We start from the raw sequence: 19,840 nt of genomic DNA, 5'->3' as shown, positions 1-19,840 counted from the left end.
ACCATGGTCAAAATAAGTGCACTATGTAGGGAATAGAGTGGCACTTGGGATGCATCCGTTGCCGTCATTGTCCTCATTGTCTACGTTACGCATGCAAAGACGAGAGGATGAGCAAAAGAAGGGAGGAGTTGTAGAGCTCTTCATGGACCAAACGTTCACATTTATTTCTGTTGGTTGGTGTGCAAAGAAAATGGCAGTGAACCATCCCATGAAAGGTCCAGCACAGAAAATGGAAAAATAAAGAGAATATCTGCAAAGTCACAAAAATGTCTGCAATTCCACAATTCATTGAAAAAACAAAAGTCAACTTTGATTAACTTTGCAAGTTTGTGTTATGATGTAGTCTTTTCCCACCTCTACTTCTTCATATACTGTATTTATAGATCTATAATATAGATTTGACATGGCACAAGTCTTTACCAGTGCTGATGAGCGAAAACCAGGTGGCATTTTTTCTGTATTTACAATTAAATGACGGAAATGTACAACACTCCATGGCATACACAATCTCAACATTAAGAACAAATACAATGTGATCCCTCTGTACAAACTAACATCTTTAGATTACTTTTTTTTGTTTACAGATATGAGTTCATGATCCATTTTAGCCTACAGACATACACATACACATTCCCCATCTGACTCTTTACCACAAACCTTCCGTCACATATCCCACACCTTCACCACGCTACCACAGCTACGCGTTTCCAAAAGAAAAACTAACATCTAGACCGAGCAGAACGCCGCTCACAATTATGTCCAATGCCGACCATTCCCCAAACACACCACTGCATGATTCCCTCTCTTCGTTTAAAACAACAACCACATTCCTTGATTTCCTTCTTTCTTTGGCTAACGTTCTGTTTTCTCCAACTGCCATCGCTTCCAGCCCCACATTCAGATTCACTTTCAAAAATTAAAAAAACACACAAATATAAGCTCATGGACGAGTTCATCAGACGGGCTCCAAAGACGGAGTCCCTATACCCAGGAGTCTGGTGAGCCTGGGTACTGCTCCGCCCTGTAGGAAGGCCTCCGGGTGGTGGAGTAAAAGTCCACGTAGTTCGTGGTGGATTTGAGTCCGTGGCCGTGCGACTGAGAGCTGTAGTCTGCCGTGGGGGGGAAGGTGACTACTTCCTCCACGTAGGGCTCCTCGTAGCCGTGTGGAGACTGCAGGTACATCCTGTAGGGGTCGTGGTTCCGCCTGCTCGGCTCCTCGGTGTGGTACACCTGCTGCTGTGGAGACGAGAGGAGCAACACTAGAATCAGGTCTGTTTATGTGAAAGGCAGGACCATCTCTTCTTTGAAGTCCACTGTTTGTTTGATTTATGGGTCATTTTTGGTTGAAAGTCAAGTAACAGCTAATTCACACCCTTTTGGCACTTTCCCAGACACAGATTAAACTTAGTCCTAAAAAGCAAGATCAATAGAGAATCTCAATTTTAAAAAAGCATTTTAGTCGAAGACTAGGCTTAATCTGTGCCCGGGAAACGGCCCCTACGTGTATCGAAACTCGAGCTGCATGGCTATACAGGGTTGGGTGTAATATCCTGATTGTCCTGTCTGAGAGGGAGTGGAGGGAGGGAACTGAGCTCCCTCTACCTGGGTGCTATCTGGGTAACTGAGACGCCCAGCCCTTCCCTCTCACAGCAGTCACATCCACTCTAACTCACACAATGGCTGATATGATGGCTGTCTCCTAGATGGAGATGGCTGTCCGACCAGAAGGGATTGATTTAGAGTCTGTATTGTGTTTACCTGTGTTTTTCTGGGGTCCTCTCTTGTTGGCGAGGAGTAAGATCCGATATAATACGGCGGCGGCTTTCCAGACCCTGGCAGAGAAATGCACAACATAACGGCATAACTTCAACGTCGCCATGAACTCGACTTGTTAGCGTACAGTATAAATATCCCATTCCACACATTCCCCTTAGGCATGGCCTCTATATAATGGTCAGATACAGCTACGCTGGACAGAACAGACTAATAACATACAGTCAAAGAGATGGGCACCAGTGTCTTATTGTTTGCAAAGCCTGTGGGATGATATTTTCCTTGGCCCAAGCCAGAGGAATCCTGAAAGTCCTTTTCCACTCTTGTTCCCAGCATTCTGGGGTTTTCATGGCTGGCCCAGGGAGTGTGGCTGGGTAGACAGGAGGGGTAGGAGGGGGTTCACGTGGATGAGGCTGCAGCTCTGTTTACTCAGCGCCCCATTGAGGGTTGTCCATCTGGCAGCGGCGAGTCTGGGTGCCCTGCATACATAGCCCGCGTCCCAAATGGCACCCTATTCCCTATGCGGTGGACTACTTTTGACCAGGGCTCTGGTCAAAAAGCAGTGTGCTACATAGGGAACAGGGTGCCATTTGGGAAGTAGCCCTACTGTTCCTCAGGGCAACTGACAATGGGCGCTTTGTAGTGGCTGCACAGCCAAGCGGCTCACAATGCGGGTGGACCAGCAACTCTATTGATCAGCAGACCCACTTAAACGCAACAAAAAGGCTCAAGTGCTCTTTTGAACTTAGCCGATCGTCCAAGAGCCTCCAGCTCCCAATAAGAGCGATAAGAAAGAGGGAGATAGGGTGGTCATGGTGGAGCTGGGGGAGAGCTAGGGGAGAGGGGGCATGGAATGTGATTCCTGGGAGTGGTGAGGGGAGATAAAATGGATTACGGCCTACATAGAGGTAAAAATGACCATAGGGGATACTTTAATCACGGTGTGGTGTACATGGCTGACACATTCTCAATCACATTCCAAAGTCTCACATCATATACTGTGTTTTATGTACAGTAATAATTCTGAGATCATGAGAATTCCGTATGCACATCGCTTACCTGTATACTGATATTTATGTACATTGTTGTCCCCTTGGTTATTATAAAATTGCATAGTTGACGGTGCCCTCTGATAATCAGAACGGTGTTCTTCGATTCCCAGTATTGCAGGAGAGGAGGTGGCACTACCAGCTGTGGACAACAGAGCACGGAGGTAAGAAGGATGAAACTTTGAATTGAACCGTCTTTCTGTCCTTATCTAGGGTAACGTCCCAAATGGCTCCACATTTCCTATCTAGTGCATTCATGTTGACCAGAACCCTGTGGGCCCTGGTGAAAAATAGTGCACTAAGACAGTGTTTCTTAATCCTGGCCCTGGGGACCCAAAGGGGTCCACATTTTAGTTTTTAACCTAGCAGTACACACCGGATTCCACTAATCATCAAACCTTTGAGGGGTGTGTGTAGTGCTAGGGCAAAAACAAAAATGTGTACCCTTTTAGGTCCCCAGGACCAGGATAAAAAAAAAGGGGGGAATAGGGTGCCATTTGGGACGTAAACTAGGTGAATTATTGTTTATGTGGCTGGGCTGACCTGACTGGTTGACCGGTGACATCTGTATGGTGCTGGTGGGGAGGGTGGGCTGAGACTTGAACCTGTCGCGCTCTAGAGTGGATACTGGTGTGATGAAGTGGTTTTGGCTCCATCCGTCCTATAGGCCAGCAGAGAAAGGAGACAGTGGTTAGTTTGAGCCACAAAAACCTCGGATGCGTCCCAATAATATCTCCTTTCTCCTGAATTGTACACTTGTACACCACTTCCCACAAATCTAGAAGCATTGGAGTGGCGGCGGGACACCGGCTTGTGGGAGTTTCCGCCATATCTCATACACCAGCCATTTCCTTTCAATGAAGGGAAGTGAACAAGTGCACACTTTGGCAGGAAGGAGAGGTAATTGGGACGTAGCCCTACTGTATTTAGCCTCCTCATCCCAACACTGGTCCTTCCCTTACCTTCTTATAGATCGTCCTCAGGTCTTTGTACTGCCACAGTGTGTTGAGGACCTGAGCGGCAGCTTTCACCACCTTCATAGAGTACCTTTGAGGACAGAGAGATGCATGTCACCACACATTACCACTGAGAAGTTAGAAATGAGGCCTCTTAGGAATATACGGCAAATACATGGCACGGCATGTTTCTGTGGTTAAATAATGAGTCGACTCTCAACTGTTTGAAATTGCTCTCACTCCATTCCGGGGTGTAACCTCAGCGCATGAGCCTAGAGCAAGCTTCTGTGTGGAAGGAATTCCTCGTGCTCTCTGTGTGCATCCCAAATGGCACCCCTATCCCCTATATAGTAAACAACTAAAGGAGTAGCAGTAGACTGAAAAGTAGTGCACTATAACGGGAATAGGGTGCCATTTGTGACGCAAGCCTCTGCCTGAGCAGCAGCTGAAGCCTCTCTCTCACCTCTCTCCCCTGCCCTTGGTGATGTTGACCAGCTTCTCGATGCCGCCCGTGTCGGCCAGTGCCTTGGCGTTCTCCATGTTCTTGCTGGTGACCTCGTGCAGGGTGCAGCAGATGGCCGCCACCGTCTCGTCAGAGAGCAGGGTGGTGTTCCCCCCAGGGAGACGATTCACCAGGTCCCTCATCGCATACTTCCCTGGGAGGGAGGGAGGGAGGGAGGGATGGATGGGAGGAGGGTGGAGGGAGGAAAGGAGGGAAGGAGCAAGTATTAATATTTTACTTATAATTTCTGTTACGAATTTATAATCGAGATTATGGCAAGGCTTCTTTATAAACCCATTCTGGCTTCCTCATCCTTACCTCCACAGACATTTTGTTCTATTTGACTTTTTAACAGCAAATAAATGAACTAGCTACACCTTTAAATAAAACTGGAACGCAACAGGGAGAGAGAGAGACAAAACGGAAATAAAGAGACATTCATTGCATTTTTGATATAGCGTGTCTTAGGTAATGTATTTGTACAGCAGATGCCTTCCTCTAGGGCAGGAGACCTAGAGTACACAGTGTACTTTTGTACTTTGCTGATACTATATTTGTTCAGCTTGAGTTGTGCTGCCACAGCCTACCATGTGCCTTTCCTATAGGACATAGCATTAGTGCCCCCCAGACCCTGGGTTAAAACCACTTGATTTTCCCCCTGAGTCTCCCTCAGAAGATCAGCCCCTCCAGAGTACCTCTCCACACAGCCGTACTCCACACAGCCACTCTCCCCCATCTCCCAGGCTGCAAGCTCTGCCTCTGCCTTGCTGGAACACTAACTCCTTATTATTTCCACTTAGCTATCCCATAAAAACCTGGTTTCCCTGAAAATGGGCGATTTCACAAAAAACAAGTAGAATTGGGATGAAGGGTAGCAATCTGGGCATATAATCAGCAGTTAGATTACTAAACGTGAACATAGCCCTTCTGGTTCTACTTCATCTGAAACCTATTTTCCATCTCATCTCTTCCCTTTTTTACATTTTTTTAAAATACACTGAGTGTACAAAATATTAAGAATGCTATTTCCATGACATAGACCAGGGATGGGCAACTGGCGGCCCACCGGCCACATGCGGATCCCCAATTTCATCCAACTCGTTCGGGGTCTCAACTTACTGTTGAGAGTAAGAATAATAGAATACACAAGGTGCAATTTCAAAATGTGGTTGTGCATCAGCAGTCCATCAATTAGCCCATGTCAGCTAACTTATTTTAGATTGGTAAGTTACTTTAGTGACCAGCTATCTAAACATGTACTGTAGTAAGCATAGTCAGATACGTTAAACACCTATCCATCTGATACGGTAAACACCTATCCATCTGATACGTTAAACACCTATCCATCTGATACGGTAAACACCTATCCATCTGATACGTTAAACACCTATCCATCTGATACGGTAAACACCTATCCATCAGATACGTTAAACACCTATCCATCTGATACGTTAAACACCTATCCATCTGATACGTTAAACACCTATCCATCTGATACGTTAAACACCTATCCATCTGATACGTTAAACACCTATCCATCTGATACGGTAAACACCTATCCATCTGATACGGTAAACACCTATCCATCTGATACGGTAAACACCTATCCATCAGATACGTTAAACACCTATCCATCTGATACGTTAAACACCTATCCATCTGATACGTTAAACACCTATCCATCTGATACGGTAAACACCTATCCATCTGATACGGTAAACACCTATCCATCTGATACGGTAAACACCTATCCATCTGATACGTTAAACACCTATCCATCTGATACGGTAAACACCTATCCATCAGATACGGTAAACACCTATCCATCTGATACGGTAAACACCTATCCATCAGATACGGTAAACACCTATCCATCTGATACGGTAAACACCTATCCATCTGATACGGTAAACACCTATCCATCTGATACGGTAAACACCTATCCATCTGATACGTTAAACACCTATCCATCTGATACGTTAAACATCTATCCATCTGATACGGTAAACACCTATCCATCTGATACGGTAAACACCTATCCATCTGATACGTTAAACACCTATCCATCTGATACGTTAAACACCTATCCATCTGATACGGTAAACACCTATCCATCTGATACGGTAAACACCTATCCATCTGATACGGTAAACACCTATCCATCTGATACGGTAAACACCTATCCATCTGATACGTTAAACACCTATCCATCTGATACGTTAAACACCTATCCATCTGATACGGTAAACACCTATCCATCAGATATGTTAAACACCTATCCATCTGATACGTTAAACACCTATCCATCTGATACGTTAAACACCTATCCATCTGATACGTTAAACACCTATCCATCAGATATGTTAAACACCTATCCATCTGATACGGTAAACACCTATCCATCTGATACGTTAAACACCTATCCATCAGATATGTTAAACACCTAGCCAGGTGTTGTGAGATCTGTAAGGGATCTGTAATGGAGCCAGTGTTTGGTCCTCACCTATGAGCTCCTTGTTCCTGACGTCCAGGGCCATGTTCCTCAGGGCGGTGGCCACAGAGCAGACCACCCTGTCGTTGTCCATCCTCAGCAGCTCCACCAGGATGGGCAGACCCTTCTCCTTACGCACCGCCGCACGGACGTACGCCGTAAACTAGTACAAACGCAGAGACGACACAGAGAGGCCGTTTCAACTCTATCAACTTACGAGTGTACACTTATATATATATATATGTTTAATTGTCACATACACCGGATAGGCGCAGTGAAATATGTAGTACAGCCATAGTAGTAAAGACATTTTTTTTCTTCAGAAAACCAGACAACAATGATGTCATAGCCCCTGTGATAAATGTCCTAGAGCTAGCGTCCTTCCTCGTCCCAGAAGCTAAAATTAGCAACTAGGGGGTTTAGGAGAAAGCACTAAAAGTGACTATTGACATTTGTTTCACTGAGGAGAGTTCCCCTTTAAAAATGTATTCACTTTACATAGCTAATAGACTATTCATTGTACACAGGGGAAAATAACACACAGTAGACTAGTGTTCTCGTCATCTCCTGTCCTGGGTGCTGTGTAGTGTGTACTCCGTAGTGTTCTCCATACCTTCCAGTTCCCAGCAGACAGGTTCTGTAGGGAGCCCGCCGAGCCCTCCAGCGTGGCAGGGTTGGAGCTCTCGGCCAGCAGGGTCAGGTAGGGCTTCACCACGGCTGGGTGCCACAACATCTCCGCCCCCTTGGGGGACTTGGAGAAGCCAGGGATGGGGCCCACTCCATCCCACTGAGAACACATTACAAGCACCTGGTCATGATTAGAGGTTCTAATTAAGGAATAATGTTCGAGGAGTATTGGCCATATTCCTCATGGTTTATGGCCAATATACCACGTCTAAAGGGTGTTCGTATGCACAATGCACCGCGGAGTGCCTGGATACAGCCATTAGCCGTGGTATATTGGCCATATACCACAAACCCCTGAGGTGCCTTATTGCTATTATAAACTGGTTACCAACGTAATTAGAACAGTAAAAATAAATGTTTTGTCATACCCATGGTACACTGTATATACACCACGGCTTTCAGCCAATCAGCATTCAGGGCTCAAACCACCCAGTTCATAATACAATTTTGACTATATATGTATCAAGTGTCCCAGAGTAGGAGTGCTGATTTAGGATCAGTTTAGCCTTTTAGATCATAACGAAGATGATTATATGGACAGGCGGGACCTGATCCTAGATCAGCCCTCCTACTCTAAGACGCTTTGTGAATACGGGCCATGGTCTTCTCTAGAGCGCTCCTAGAAGAGTTAAAGTCAACATGTCAGTGTGTTATGTCTGTTTGTAACAGTGTGTTATGTCTGTTTGTAAGTGTGTTATGCCTGTTTTGTAACAGTGTGTTATGTCTGTTTTGTAACAGTGTGTTATGTCTGTTTTGTAACAGTGTGTTATGTCTGTTTGTAACAGTGTGTTATGTCTGTTTTGTAACAGTGTGTTATGTCTGTTTGTAACAGTGTGTTATGTCTGTTTGTAACAGTGTGTTATGTCTGTTTGTAACAGTGTGTTATGTCTGTTTGTAACAGTGTGTTATATGTGAAAATGTGATTGTATTATACATTGTATTTTAATGTTTAAGGACTTAAATGAGGACTAAAAGAGATCCAAATCAAATCAAAGTAATAGTTCACTCCAAAATCAAAGTTGGCAAATGTTTTCCATTTCTCAGAAGGGAGAAATGAGTCCACGTCCCATCATGCCATCTGTTGCGTAGATCCAGCTATACAGCGCCTCGATCCCAAATGATTTGAAAAGACAGGCAGGCACCATCATCTAATTGCGTCATGTCAGACAAAACAGATGTAGTGGGACTTGGGCTCTTGCTACTAGACCACTGTTGAGATCTTAAAGAAACGTTTGACAAACATTTGGAGTGAACAATCACTTAAGGCCTAGGGAAGTGTCGTGTTATAATTCCCCCACTCAGTGATGAGTTGTTATCCCGGAGCTCAGCTGGAGTGAACATTCACTTTGAACACCTAGGAAGTGATATTTCCACCCTCAGACTGAAGTTTCGTCCCCAAATGGCACCCTATTCCCTTTATAGTGCACTACTTTTGACCAGGACCCATAGGGTGGACGACGTAGGGTGCACTACAAGAAGGTGCACTACATAGGGAATAGGGGTGCCATTTGAGATGCAACCCAAGTTGTTATTCTGGAGCTCACCTGCTCTTCCTGGGAACCCTTCTTCTTCTTCCTCTTCCGGCCCCAGCAGCTGGAGTCCACATCATTACTGGGAGACTCACTTCCCAGCAGGCCGTCCAGCTCCTGGGCTCCCTGCAGCCTCGACGGTGGCATCTCCAGCTCCAGGCGATACGACAGGTTCCTCAGAGTGCAAATACAGTTCTCCACAATCTAGAGAGCGAGAGATGAAGGGAGGAGGGTCATTTACTTGATTTATTGACATCTTCATTGGTTTAATATGTTTCTACAGGTTTGATATGTTTCTATAGGTTTGATATGTTTCTATAGGTCTGATATGTTTCTATAGGTCTGATATGTTTCTATAGGTTTGATATGTTTCTATAGGTCTGATATGTTTCTATAGGTCTGATATGTTTCTATAGGTCTGATATGTTTCTATAGGTCTGATATGTTTCTATAGGTCTGATATGTTTCTATAGGTTTGATATGTTTCTATAGGTTTGATATGTTTCTATAGGTCTGATATGTTTCTATAGGTCTGATATGTTTCTATAGGTCTGATATGTTTCTATAGGTCTGATATGTTTCTATAGGTCTGATATGTTTCTATAGGTCTGATATGTTTCTATAGGTCTGATATGTTTCTATAGGTCTGATATGTTTCTATAGGTTTGATATGTTTCTATAGGTTTGATATGTTTCTATAGGTCTGATATGTTTCTATAGGTCTGATATGTTTCTATAGGTCTGATATGTTTCTATAGGTCTGATATGTTTCTATAGGTCTGATATGTTTCTATAGGTTTGATATGTTTCTATAGGTTTGATATGTTTCTATAGGTTTGATATGTTTCTATAGGTCTGATATGTTTCTATAGGTTTGATATGTTTCTATAGGTCTGATATGTTTCTATAGGTCTGATATGTTTCTATAGGTCTGATATGTTTCTATAGGTTTGATATGTTTCTATAGGTCTGATATGTTTCTATAGGTTTGATATGTTTCTATAGGTCTGATATGTTTCTATAGGTCTGATATGTTTCTACAGGTTTGATATGTTTCTATAGGTCTGATATGTTTCTATAGGTCTGATATGTTTCTATAGGTCTGATATGTTTCTATAGGTTTGATATGTTTCTATAGGTCTGAGAGAGAGAGCGAGAGCGATAGAGGGTTGGGGAGAGAGAGAGAGAGATAGAGGGTTGGTGAAAGAGAGAGAGAGATAGAGGGTTGGTGAAAGAGAGAGAGAGATAGAGGGTTGGTGAAAGAGAGAGAGAGATAGAGGGTTGGTGAAAGAGAGAGAGAGAGAGATCGTTGGTGAAAGAGAGAGAGAGATGGTTGGTGAAAGAGAGAGAGAGAGAGAGAGAGCGAGAGGTGAGATCTCAATAAGTACACTATACATCCTAAGAGGTCAGTTCCAGTGAAAGAGCGCTCAATAAGCTAGACAGCCTCTGTGTGTTGGTGTGGAGACATCGCAGGCCTGCTGTAGCAGTAGTAATGAATTAGGTATGGGACCCATGGTGTTAGAACAGAATAAAATGTCTCCACTTAGAAACAGAGATCTGGATTTAACAAATGGGTCTAATTCCGTACTGTTTGATGCCCACTACTGGGATATGAGCATAGCAATAAATACAGGATGTATCCCAAATAGCACCCTATTCCCTTTACAGTGCACTTTTCTTGACCCGGGCCCATAAACGCACTGGTCAAAAGTAGTGCACTATATAGGACAGGCCAAATTTATAGGGGAGATACTCAACCGGAACAGCTGGCTAAGGGACCAGTGATAAAGTCCATAAACTTTTAAGTGGACGCTATTAACATTGTAGACCTATGGGCTGATAGAAGGCCTTCCCAGTCAAGTAACTGAGCTGTGCAAGTCAATGTGAGCGAGAAATGATCTATTCAACTCAAAACTGGTAGGGTAGAATTTCTCCTGCCATCGTGTGACAACATATTTTCTAGTCGACACTGTGTGTGTTCGCGCGCGTGTGTGTGTGCGTGCATGTAGGTGTGTGTCTGTGTGTGCGGCAGACCTTGCTGTCGAAGTCCGAGGTGTTGACACAGGCCTTGATGACGTAGAGTAAAGAGTCCACCAGTCCCTCACAGGAACGCATCTGTTTTCTAGCCTCCTCCCCCGCCGAACTCAGGTTCCTTTAACAACAACACACACACACACCAGTCAGGATATCGGCCCCTACAGCACACACACAATCACACACAAAGACGGCCCAGCGACATAACCAAACAGCCACTTAAAAAAAAAAAGGGGGAAAAAAAAGGGTTTGTCCCAAATGCTACCCTATTCAGTGCACTACTTTCAACCAGGGCCCATAAGGCTCGGTTTAAGGTAGTGCACCATAAAGGGAATAGGGTAGTATTTGGGACATAGACAAACCGTGTGTGTTTGTTCCCCTAGCGCGACTCTGATGTGTGTTGCGGGGGTTTTACGTGCGCCGTCCCATCCATAATGGATGAGGCTCTCTGGTCGGCCTGGGTGATGCCGTTATGAGTGCTTTGGAGGGGGAAATGAGAGCCTAACTGAGCGCGCTCAGAGGCACAGCTCCATTTGCCGTCACCAATTAGAGAACAAACTCCACATTCAGTGACTGGCATCCGTCCCTAACGGCAACCTCTACCCTATTTCGTGCAGGAATTTCGACTAGGGCCCATAGGGTAGTTTACGAAATAGGGAATAGGTTGCCATTTGGGACGCATACACTGCCTTCAAAAGGAAGTGCCCTGGGAGGGTGGCGGGAGAGCCAGAATACCCTTCCCTACGGCTGGGGAGTTTTTTTTACCCTCTCCACCGTCTGACTGTGTCACCACAACAGACCGACTCATTTAACCCAAATCCAATGACAGGGTGACATTTTTGGTTGACGTCACGTTAAGTGACAACTCAAACAAACGTAAACCAAATCTAGACGTTGAACTGACGTCGGTGCCCAGTGGGACATTATCGTATCCGTAAACCCACAGTGCATTATTTGTAAGTCCCCATGGGCAGGTTCGTCTCATTCCCTAGTCATGACTGGTGTTTGTAATATTATTTACAGGACAGCTGGAAGGCTATGTTCAAATATGAACCTGGCTGCAGGAGCTTGAAACATCCAGAAGGGGGTGGTATCATCATACACAACATGTCTGTTACCTCATACAGCCACTGGTGTTCCTCAGGACCAGAGACGAGTGGAATTTGAGTTTGTGGTCCTCGTCGAATGTCGAGCTGCTCCACCCGGAATGGGGTATGATCACAGTGTTGGTCAGAGTAGTTAAGGCATCCCGAATGATTGTCATCTTGACGGAGTCACAGGAGGAGAGGTTCCACAGCACCCCTGCAGAGACGACGGAGGAACGTGGGGGGGGGAGGGACATGAGACAGGGCCACAAACTCCTGGTTGTGTCAGCTGTCATGTGTAGTTAGGCAAGCCCCACGGAGCTGCCGAGGACCAGGGCTTTTTTTTTTAATAGCTCAGCACGCACACACACCACGCACGCACGCACACACACACACACACACACACACACACACACACACACACACACACACACACACACACACACACACACACACACACACACACACACACACACACACACACACACACACACACACACACACACAAAGAGAAGAGAGGACCAAAGGAAAAATAATAGCCCTCATCACAAATGAAACCCATCCTCCAGCTGTGAGTCGTCGGGCATCTGGATCAAATAGAACCTGAGAATCGTTACGTGTCCTCCAGGCAACCGAGGAAGACTCTTCACTGGAAACGAACACAACACAGCGTATGGCACCGGCTCTGCGGTTTAAAACGGATCGTATGAATAACGGAGCGCGTCTTCCCCATATCGCGTCATCATTTCATTCCTTTGAAATGCGTGTATGCTAACCAGTGACACTTCTGGTATACAGTATTTGATGCTTCAGTGTGGAGCGGGTTCTTTATATCAGATGGCTGTGACTGGCAGCAGAAAACGCAGGCTGATTTCTGCAGGGCGTCACTAACCTTGGACAGGGCTGCAGCTCAGCTCCTATCTAGGATATGTCCCAAATGGGACCCTGTTCCCTATGTGATGCGATACTTTTCAACAGAGCCCTACGGCACCTTATTCCCTATGTGGTGCACTACCACTGACCAGATCCCTATGGGAAACCCTATGGGCCCTGGACAAAAGTAGTGCACTATATAGGGAATAGGGTGCCATTTGGGATGCAGCTATAGCTGCTATCTCCTGCTGCGGGCAGAGCAAAAGAGAATGATCTACACCCCGCTGACTGGAGGATCTCTTTGGTTGTGTGTAAGGATAGGCGAGCATGAAATTCTACACATTTTGCCATGGCTTATCCCGTGTCCTTATGCTATCTGAGTGACTCAAACATTACAGCAAAATCAGTTGGGGCCCCGTGCCATGACATTTTGGGGAATTGTAGATTCTCGCTGACCGTCTAGTTTTTATTATTGCCGATTGTTAGCGCTCAAAGATGATCTTCTTTAACAATATATAGCTCCATTATATTTTCGACATGCTTTATCTCTGGTTTTAGTCGTTTAAGTTTACACTGAAAACTATCTTTTGGAGTGGCGGCAACGGTTTAGAAGTGGCGGCCCGCCTCTGCTAAATTAATATAGGGGAAACACTGGTGTGTGTGCTTGTGTGTGTGTATGTGTGTGTGTGTGGGTATGTGTGTGTGTGTGTGTGTGTGTGTGGGTATGTGTGTGTGTGTGTGTGTGTGTGTGTGTGTGTGTGTGTGTGTGTGTGTGTGTGTGTGTGTATGTGTGTGTGTGTATGTGTGTGTGTGTGTGTGGGTATGTGTGTGTGTGTGTGTGTGTGTGGGTATGTGTGTGTGTGTGTGTGTGTGTGTGGGTATGTGTGTGTGTGTGTGTGTGTGTGTGGGTATGTGTGTGTGTGTGTGTGTGTGTGTGTGTGTGTGTGTATGTGTGTGTGTGTGTGTGGGTATGTGTGTGTATGTGTGTGTGTGTGTGTGTGTGGGTATGTGTGTGTGTGTGTGTGTGGGTATGTGTGTGTGTGTGTGTGTGTGTGTGGGTATGTGTGTGTGTGTGTGTGTGTGTGTGGGTATGTGTGTGTGTGTGTGTGTGTGTGGGTATGTGTGTGTGTGTGTGTGTGTGTGTGTGTGTGTGTGTGTGTGTGTGTGTGTGTATGTGTGTGTGTGTGTGTGGGTATGTGTGTGTACAAGTAATCCTCGTGGTTTCCTTGAGCTCTCGCATTTCCACCACAGTGTGTGTACCCTCTGTTTCCTAGACACTGGTCTGTCTTATCTTCTCTCCAATGAAACCAGTGGAGATCATCGTGCCCATTACCACAGCCCAAGGGCACAGTATAAAGAGGATGCCAGCAAGGCATTATAGAGACAGATCTGTCTGTGGCCCAAATAGCGTCTCTTCCGTCCCTATCTTTGAGCTACCCTGTTTACCCATGAAAGCATCTCTCTCCACGGTTAACACTCAGCCGATGAAGCCTCTTATCTGCTCCTGCCAGGACCATGTTGGGCTGCATACCGACGCTATAACATCACCTCTGCTATAACGTGTATGCTCAGGCCCTGGGATTCATTTCAATAAAAGCTCCCCGCGGTGATTGACCGCCTTCCTCTACTAGCTTAGTCTATAGCCTGTTACAGCCTATAGCCTAGTTTGTCTTTCTCCGATGGCTGTTTAGTGAATTCCCTCAGACAGAGGGCCTCGTAATGTAGAGATGACACAAACACACCCGCAGCGCTGGTCTAGCACTTCAGGCAAACTGAAATGTCCCAGGTCTGTCCCAGTAGCCATCAGCCCCCTAGTTCCTCCTCGTCGGCCCCGAAGCTCTATTTGAAGAAGCCGCTAACCGGGCCAGCTTCTAAACTGGCCCTGTGGAAGCTGCCGCAGTCTTTTTTGGACTTGGGATAAAATGGGGCAGCTGAGCCCGGTGAGGTGTGACTGACAGGGGTAAACACCCATGTGTCACATTCTGACAGTCAGAGGGAACAGCCTGTGTGAATGAGGCTTGATCTCTCAGATCTTGGCTCAGTCCTGTACACACTACTGTGTGTGTGTGTGTTTGTTGGTGTGTGTGTGGTGCGGGAACACTAGCCCCAATGTAAACGAATGCCCGAGCTGGAGAGGAAATACGCTGTGACACGGGGGCCATTCATCTGTCTTCGAATCAATCCTCGAAAGACAAAATCATTTGACTGTGGCCTAGATTTCTAAAGTTAGGGAATGTGTGTGTGTGTGTGTGTAAGAGAGAGAGAGCGATGGGGAGGGTAGTGTGTGTGGCTCTCTCTCATAGCTTGGAAAGCAGTGACCCGGCTATAGGGCTCCATTCCGCCCCATAATGAAATCTCCACTGAGCTTGTTATTCACTTACAGTCTGCATGAATTAGGTGTTGAAGCCAGGATAGCCCTTACAGTACCCTGAGCTAGTGTGGGTCAGGTGTTTAGCCGCTTCTGATTGGCCAGAGTAAGGGTGTGGTCAGGTATGAACAGGCTCTGATTGGGTAGATGAATGGGCATAGGCCAGGCATCAGTTGGCTCTGAGAGTTTACATGCTCTTTGCTATAGAGCTGTGATAAGCATGTAGATCCATTGCGATTCTAGACCCAAATAACACCCTATTCCCTATGTAGTGCACTACTTTGACCAGAGGCCATATGAAATAGGGTGCCACTGCCAACGCAGCCCTGGACAGTCTTGTGTCCGCTCAAAGCCGAAGGCTCGCTCCAACATGCATTATTAAAAAATCAAGACGAGCTTTGACACTGTTATTCGACCCTGGGCCAGTGGGGGGCAGAGCGGAGAGCTGTGTGTAGACTAGCGGTTAGTAGAAAATCGTTTTGTTTTCCCCCAGTCTGTAGGGTGTGGCTGACTACAGTATAACTGTGTGCCTGAAGTCTCAAAACATTTCCAGAGTGGCTGCAGGGTGAGCAAGATGACAATCTGTACTCTGCCCTACATCTGAGGAAATGGAGGCTTTGCAGCAGCTCCAGTGTGTCTCGCTTGATGAGCTCTGTTCAATTTCAAAGGAACGCTGATTAGAGACGAGCGCCGTCGAACTGATTTCCCTACAGCTGTCTCGAAAAACACTCAACACAAGGCCCAAGGTTAGCCCTGTACCTGCTTTGCCATCTAAACATAGACACTTCTATTAAAGGAAAGCTACATAGGGACACAGGAGCAATGATCCCCCCCCCACACACACACACAAACTAATGTGATTTTGTTCCTTCCCTGGTTGTGTCGGTTGGTCCTGCCCTGGTTGGTCGGTGGTTGTAGTTGTGACAGCGGGTCACATGCGGACAGACAGTGCTTTGTAGGGCAGGGCCCCTGTGTGCTGCTCGGAGCTGCAAGGTCGGCAAGCGTGTGTACAGATGCTGCTCCCACTGTAGGCGCCAGGTGACACCTGTACTGCCACTGGGGTGACAACAGCCAGGGGAGGCCAGGCACTTTGATCTCAGAAGCCTTGTGAGGACAGGCCATAACCACAACAGCTGCTGTGGGAGCCAGGGACCAGGCCTAGACGGCTTGACATGTCCCCCACAACATGAACCCCTGACCTGATTAGAGAAGAGAGGCGGCGGCTCCATTAGTAGCTCACATGGAGCATGGCTGATGATCCGCTGGAATAATAACAGAATAAGGTGCCACTGACAGACAGGGGAACAAACATTTCCTGCTCAGAGATGGGCACACTGAGTACCCCATAACCGTCTCAAACAACATCTGCATCCCAAAATGGCACTGGACAAGGCGGCTGCCGTCTCCTAACCAATTGTGCTACTGTGTGTGTTTTTTCGTGTTGTTTCTGACTTATTTTGTACATAATGTTTCTGCCACCGTTTCTTATGACCGAAAAGAGCTTCCAGATATCAGGACCGCGATTACTCACCCCGTACCGGAAGAAGATTTTTTCTTTAACGAGTCGGACGCGGAGGATTTACTTCAGACACCCGACAAGGCCCTCATCCCGGTAACTTGCCGGAGAAAGAGACGGAGATATCGGGGACGTAGTTCGGGGTGCCTTGTAAGGATCCGACGGCGATTGGGTAATCTGCCTTTACCATCAAATAGACGAACTACGATCACGTATATATCGTACCAACGGACATTAAAAACTGTAATATCTTATGTTTCACCGAGTCGTGGCTGAACGACGACATGAATAACATACAGCTGGTGGGGTTCACGCTGCATCGGTAAGATAGAACAGCCGCCTCCAGTAAGACAAGGTGTGGCGGTCTGTGTATATTTGTAAACACCAGCTGGTCCACAAAATCTAATAGTAAGGAAGTCTTGAGGTTTTGCTCAGCCTGAGGTGATGATAAGCTTATCTCATGATAAGCTGTAGACCACACTATTTACAAAGAGAGTTTACATCTATATTCTTCGTAGCTGTCTATTTACCACCACAAACCGATGCTGGCACTAAGACCGTACTAAATGAGCTGTATATACCGCCATAAGCAAACAGGAAAACGCTCATCTAGAGGCGGCGCTCCTAGTGGCCGGGGAATTTAATGCAGGGAAAATTAAATCCATTTTACCAAATTTCTACTAGTATGTTAAATGTGCAACCAGGGGGGGAAAAAAACTCTAGGCCACCTTAACTCCTCAAACAGAGTGCTCCCTCGCCCTCTACTTGGCAAATCTGACCATAATTATATCCTCCTGATTCCTGTTTACAAGCAAAAACTAAAGCAGGAAACACCAGTGACTCGGTCAATAAATAAGTGGTCAGATGATGCAGATGCTAAGCTACAGGAGTGTTTTAATAGCACATGTTCTGGGATTCTTCCGATGGCATTGAGGAGTACACCACATCAGTCACTGGCTTCATCAGTAAGTGCATCGATGACGTCATCCCTCAATTACCTCTATTACCTCGACTAACCTGTGCCCCCACACATTGACTCTGTACCGGTACCCCCTGTATATAGCCTCGCTACAGTTATTTTACTGCTGCACTTTAATTATTACATTTGAATTTTTTACTTATCTATTTTTTACTTAACACTTATTTTTCTTAAAACGACATTGTTGGTTAAGGGCTTGTAAGTAACCATTTCACTGTAAGGTCTACACCTGTTGTATTCGGCGCATGTGACAAATTAATTTGATTTGATTCCCTACACAGTGTAGTACTTTTTGACACAGACATACAGGACATGTCGCTTAAAAAACAAGGTTAAATTACACCGCCAACCGTGCTTTCAAGGGAAGAAATATGTTGGAGGGTAATTGGAGAGTAAGTCTTGTCGGTTCCAATTAGCCCATTGGCTTTGGCCAGTAGAAAGAGAACTGAAAACTCCTCCTGTGGATTATACTGATTGGTTGTGATTATCCAGAGGTGACGCTGTGATCGATGACCTTCTCTAATGCTAAGCATTCTGGGTCTTCAACTGCCAATTAGCCATACTGCCGAGGTTTTACAATACACGCAGTCGTAAAGAGTGCTCACGACAGGTCAAAGCAATTTAGTCCAAGATTTGTGTGACACACATCTGCCTCGAACTGGCCTCTCTTTTGAATGACAATGGAAAAGACTGGCTAGAAGTGACTGAAATGCCAGTGGTTCCATCCCCCATAATCCATTCTGTTATGGGCTGCATGTGGTTCTGATGGGTTAGTTCTGTAATTCGCCCTATCAGTGCTTAGGAGACTAAGAAGAACGGGCTCTTCCTTTCCTTGGAGAAGAACAAAACAAACACCAACTTGATTGACACATGAGGCCAATGCTCCCTCCCTGGAACAGCCACACAGAAGATATATCAGCCCGCACAGAGAAGCACGAGATTGAACTTCACGCAACTTTCTAGAGTTTTCCTCCTTAGTTAACACTATCAACGGTTCCCTTCACTGTGGGGAATTGGGATTGAATCAACGCAACATTAGCCACTTTCAACGCAACATACCGAAACAAAACGAACTATGCGGGAGATTTTGTTGTAGGCAGAATGCATCGGAGTAGGATTCTATTGCTTTGACACGCCTTACTCTACACAGCATGAGTGATGTGAGTAGATTGTTTTCAGATCAAAGCGAGAGCTGCATGTAGCCACATGTGCACATTTGTTAATATCCTTTGCTAGTTAGTGATTTATTAGCTCAGTTACAGATCATTTGTAGTCAGCAATAGGGGAGGGATTGCTTCCTACAGCATAAAACGTGTACATTTCTAGACATCTTCGAAAAGTCAGTCAGGAAAATAGCTTTTTATATGTCTTAAAGGGGCAGTGTTGTATTTTGAGACAGGCTTGAGTAAACTAAGTAGCCAATAGGCAGAGGGTAGCATCATTTGCCTGATTCTCTGTAATAATGGTATGGGAATAATAATGCATTTTATTTTGTAAAGTGGTTTCTTGCATCAAACAACACAACACCATTTTCAGTCATAGAACAGCTATTTCCATGTTAAAACGTTACAGGATGCATTTTCTCCATGGTTTTTGATGGTAGCCCACTCTGGTAGGCCTACATTATGGTCAAATAGCCACAGTAGCCTACTTGACCACTGTTAAAACTAACTTAAAGCGGGTACAGCCTCAGTGTTCACAGTCAACGCGCGCCGGATGTTGCACAGAATTTTCACAATGATCAACTTTGCGCTCAGCAAACAGCAAATTTGCTCAGTGCGGGATTTTGTTTTGGAGGGAACACTGCACGAGACTCAAGCCATAGCTCCACTTCACTTCCACAATGTATTGCTGCAGAAAGGAGCAAATGGACGCTGCATTTTGCTGGCGCTCCCCGTGTATTGGTAGCCTGAAGGACCTATTACACTGTAACCTGAGCTACGACAGAGACCGAGTAGAGCAGGAGCTGAGCTGTACACAAACAGCTGATTCAGCCAC

At 45.7% G+C, this 19,840-nt stretch overlaps 1 protein-coding gene across 7 annotated transcripts in view; it reads right to left on the bottom strand.

The window, feature by feature from the left end:
- Window positions 1-139: 139 nt before the first annotated feature.
- LOC106581813 (plakophilin-4) overlaps window positions 140-19,840 on the bottom strand; it is a 116,787-nt gene continuing 97,086 nt past the window's right edge. For 5 of the 7 annotated variants that reach the window (XM_082966982.1, XM_082966986.1, XM_082966985.1 and 2 more), the window contains 11 exons: window positions 12,140-12,323; window positions 11,022-11,139; window positions 9,003-9,191; window positions 7,385-7,579; window positions 6,784-6,934; window positions 4,242-4,434; window positions 3,785-3,869; window positions 3,366-3,483; window positions 2,833-2,964; window positions 1,759-1,832; window positions 140-1,236 (listed from right to left, as the gene is read on the bottom strand). In XM_082966982.1, the coding sequence (XP_082823108.1) occupies window positions 982-1,236; window positions 1,759-1,832; window positions 2,833-2,964; window positions 3,366-3,483; window positions 3,785-3,869; window positions 4,242-4,434; window positions 6,784-6,934; window positions 7,385-7,579; window positions 9,003-9,191; window positions 11,022-11,139; window positions 12,140-12,323 (1,694 nt within the window). In that variant the 3' untranslated portion in view covers window positions 140-981. The remainder of the gene's footprint in view (window positions 1,237-1,758; window positions 1,833-2,832; window positions 2,965-3,365; window positions 3,484-3,784; window positions 3,870-4,241; window positions 4,435-6,783; window positions 6,935-7,384; window positions 7,580-9,002; window positions 9,192-11,021; window positions 11,140-12,139; window positions 12,324-19,840) is intronic. The other 2 variants (XM_082966983.1, XM_082966984.1) reach the window with 2 other exon arrangements.

The sequence above is a fragment of the Salmo salar genome, chromosome 21, assembly GCF_965601325.2.
Source record: "Salmo salar chromosome 21, fSalSal1, whole genome shotgun sequence".
Taxonomy (NCBI): Eukaryota; Metazoa; Chordata; class Actinopteri; order Salmoniformes; family Salmonidae; genus Salmo; species Salmo salar.
The sequence above is the reverse complement of the archived record's forward strand: the minus strand, read 5'-3'. Positions and strand labels throughout refer to the sequence as shown.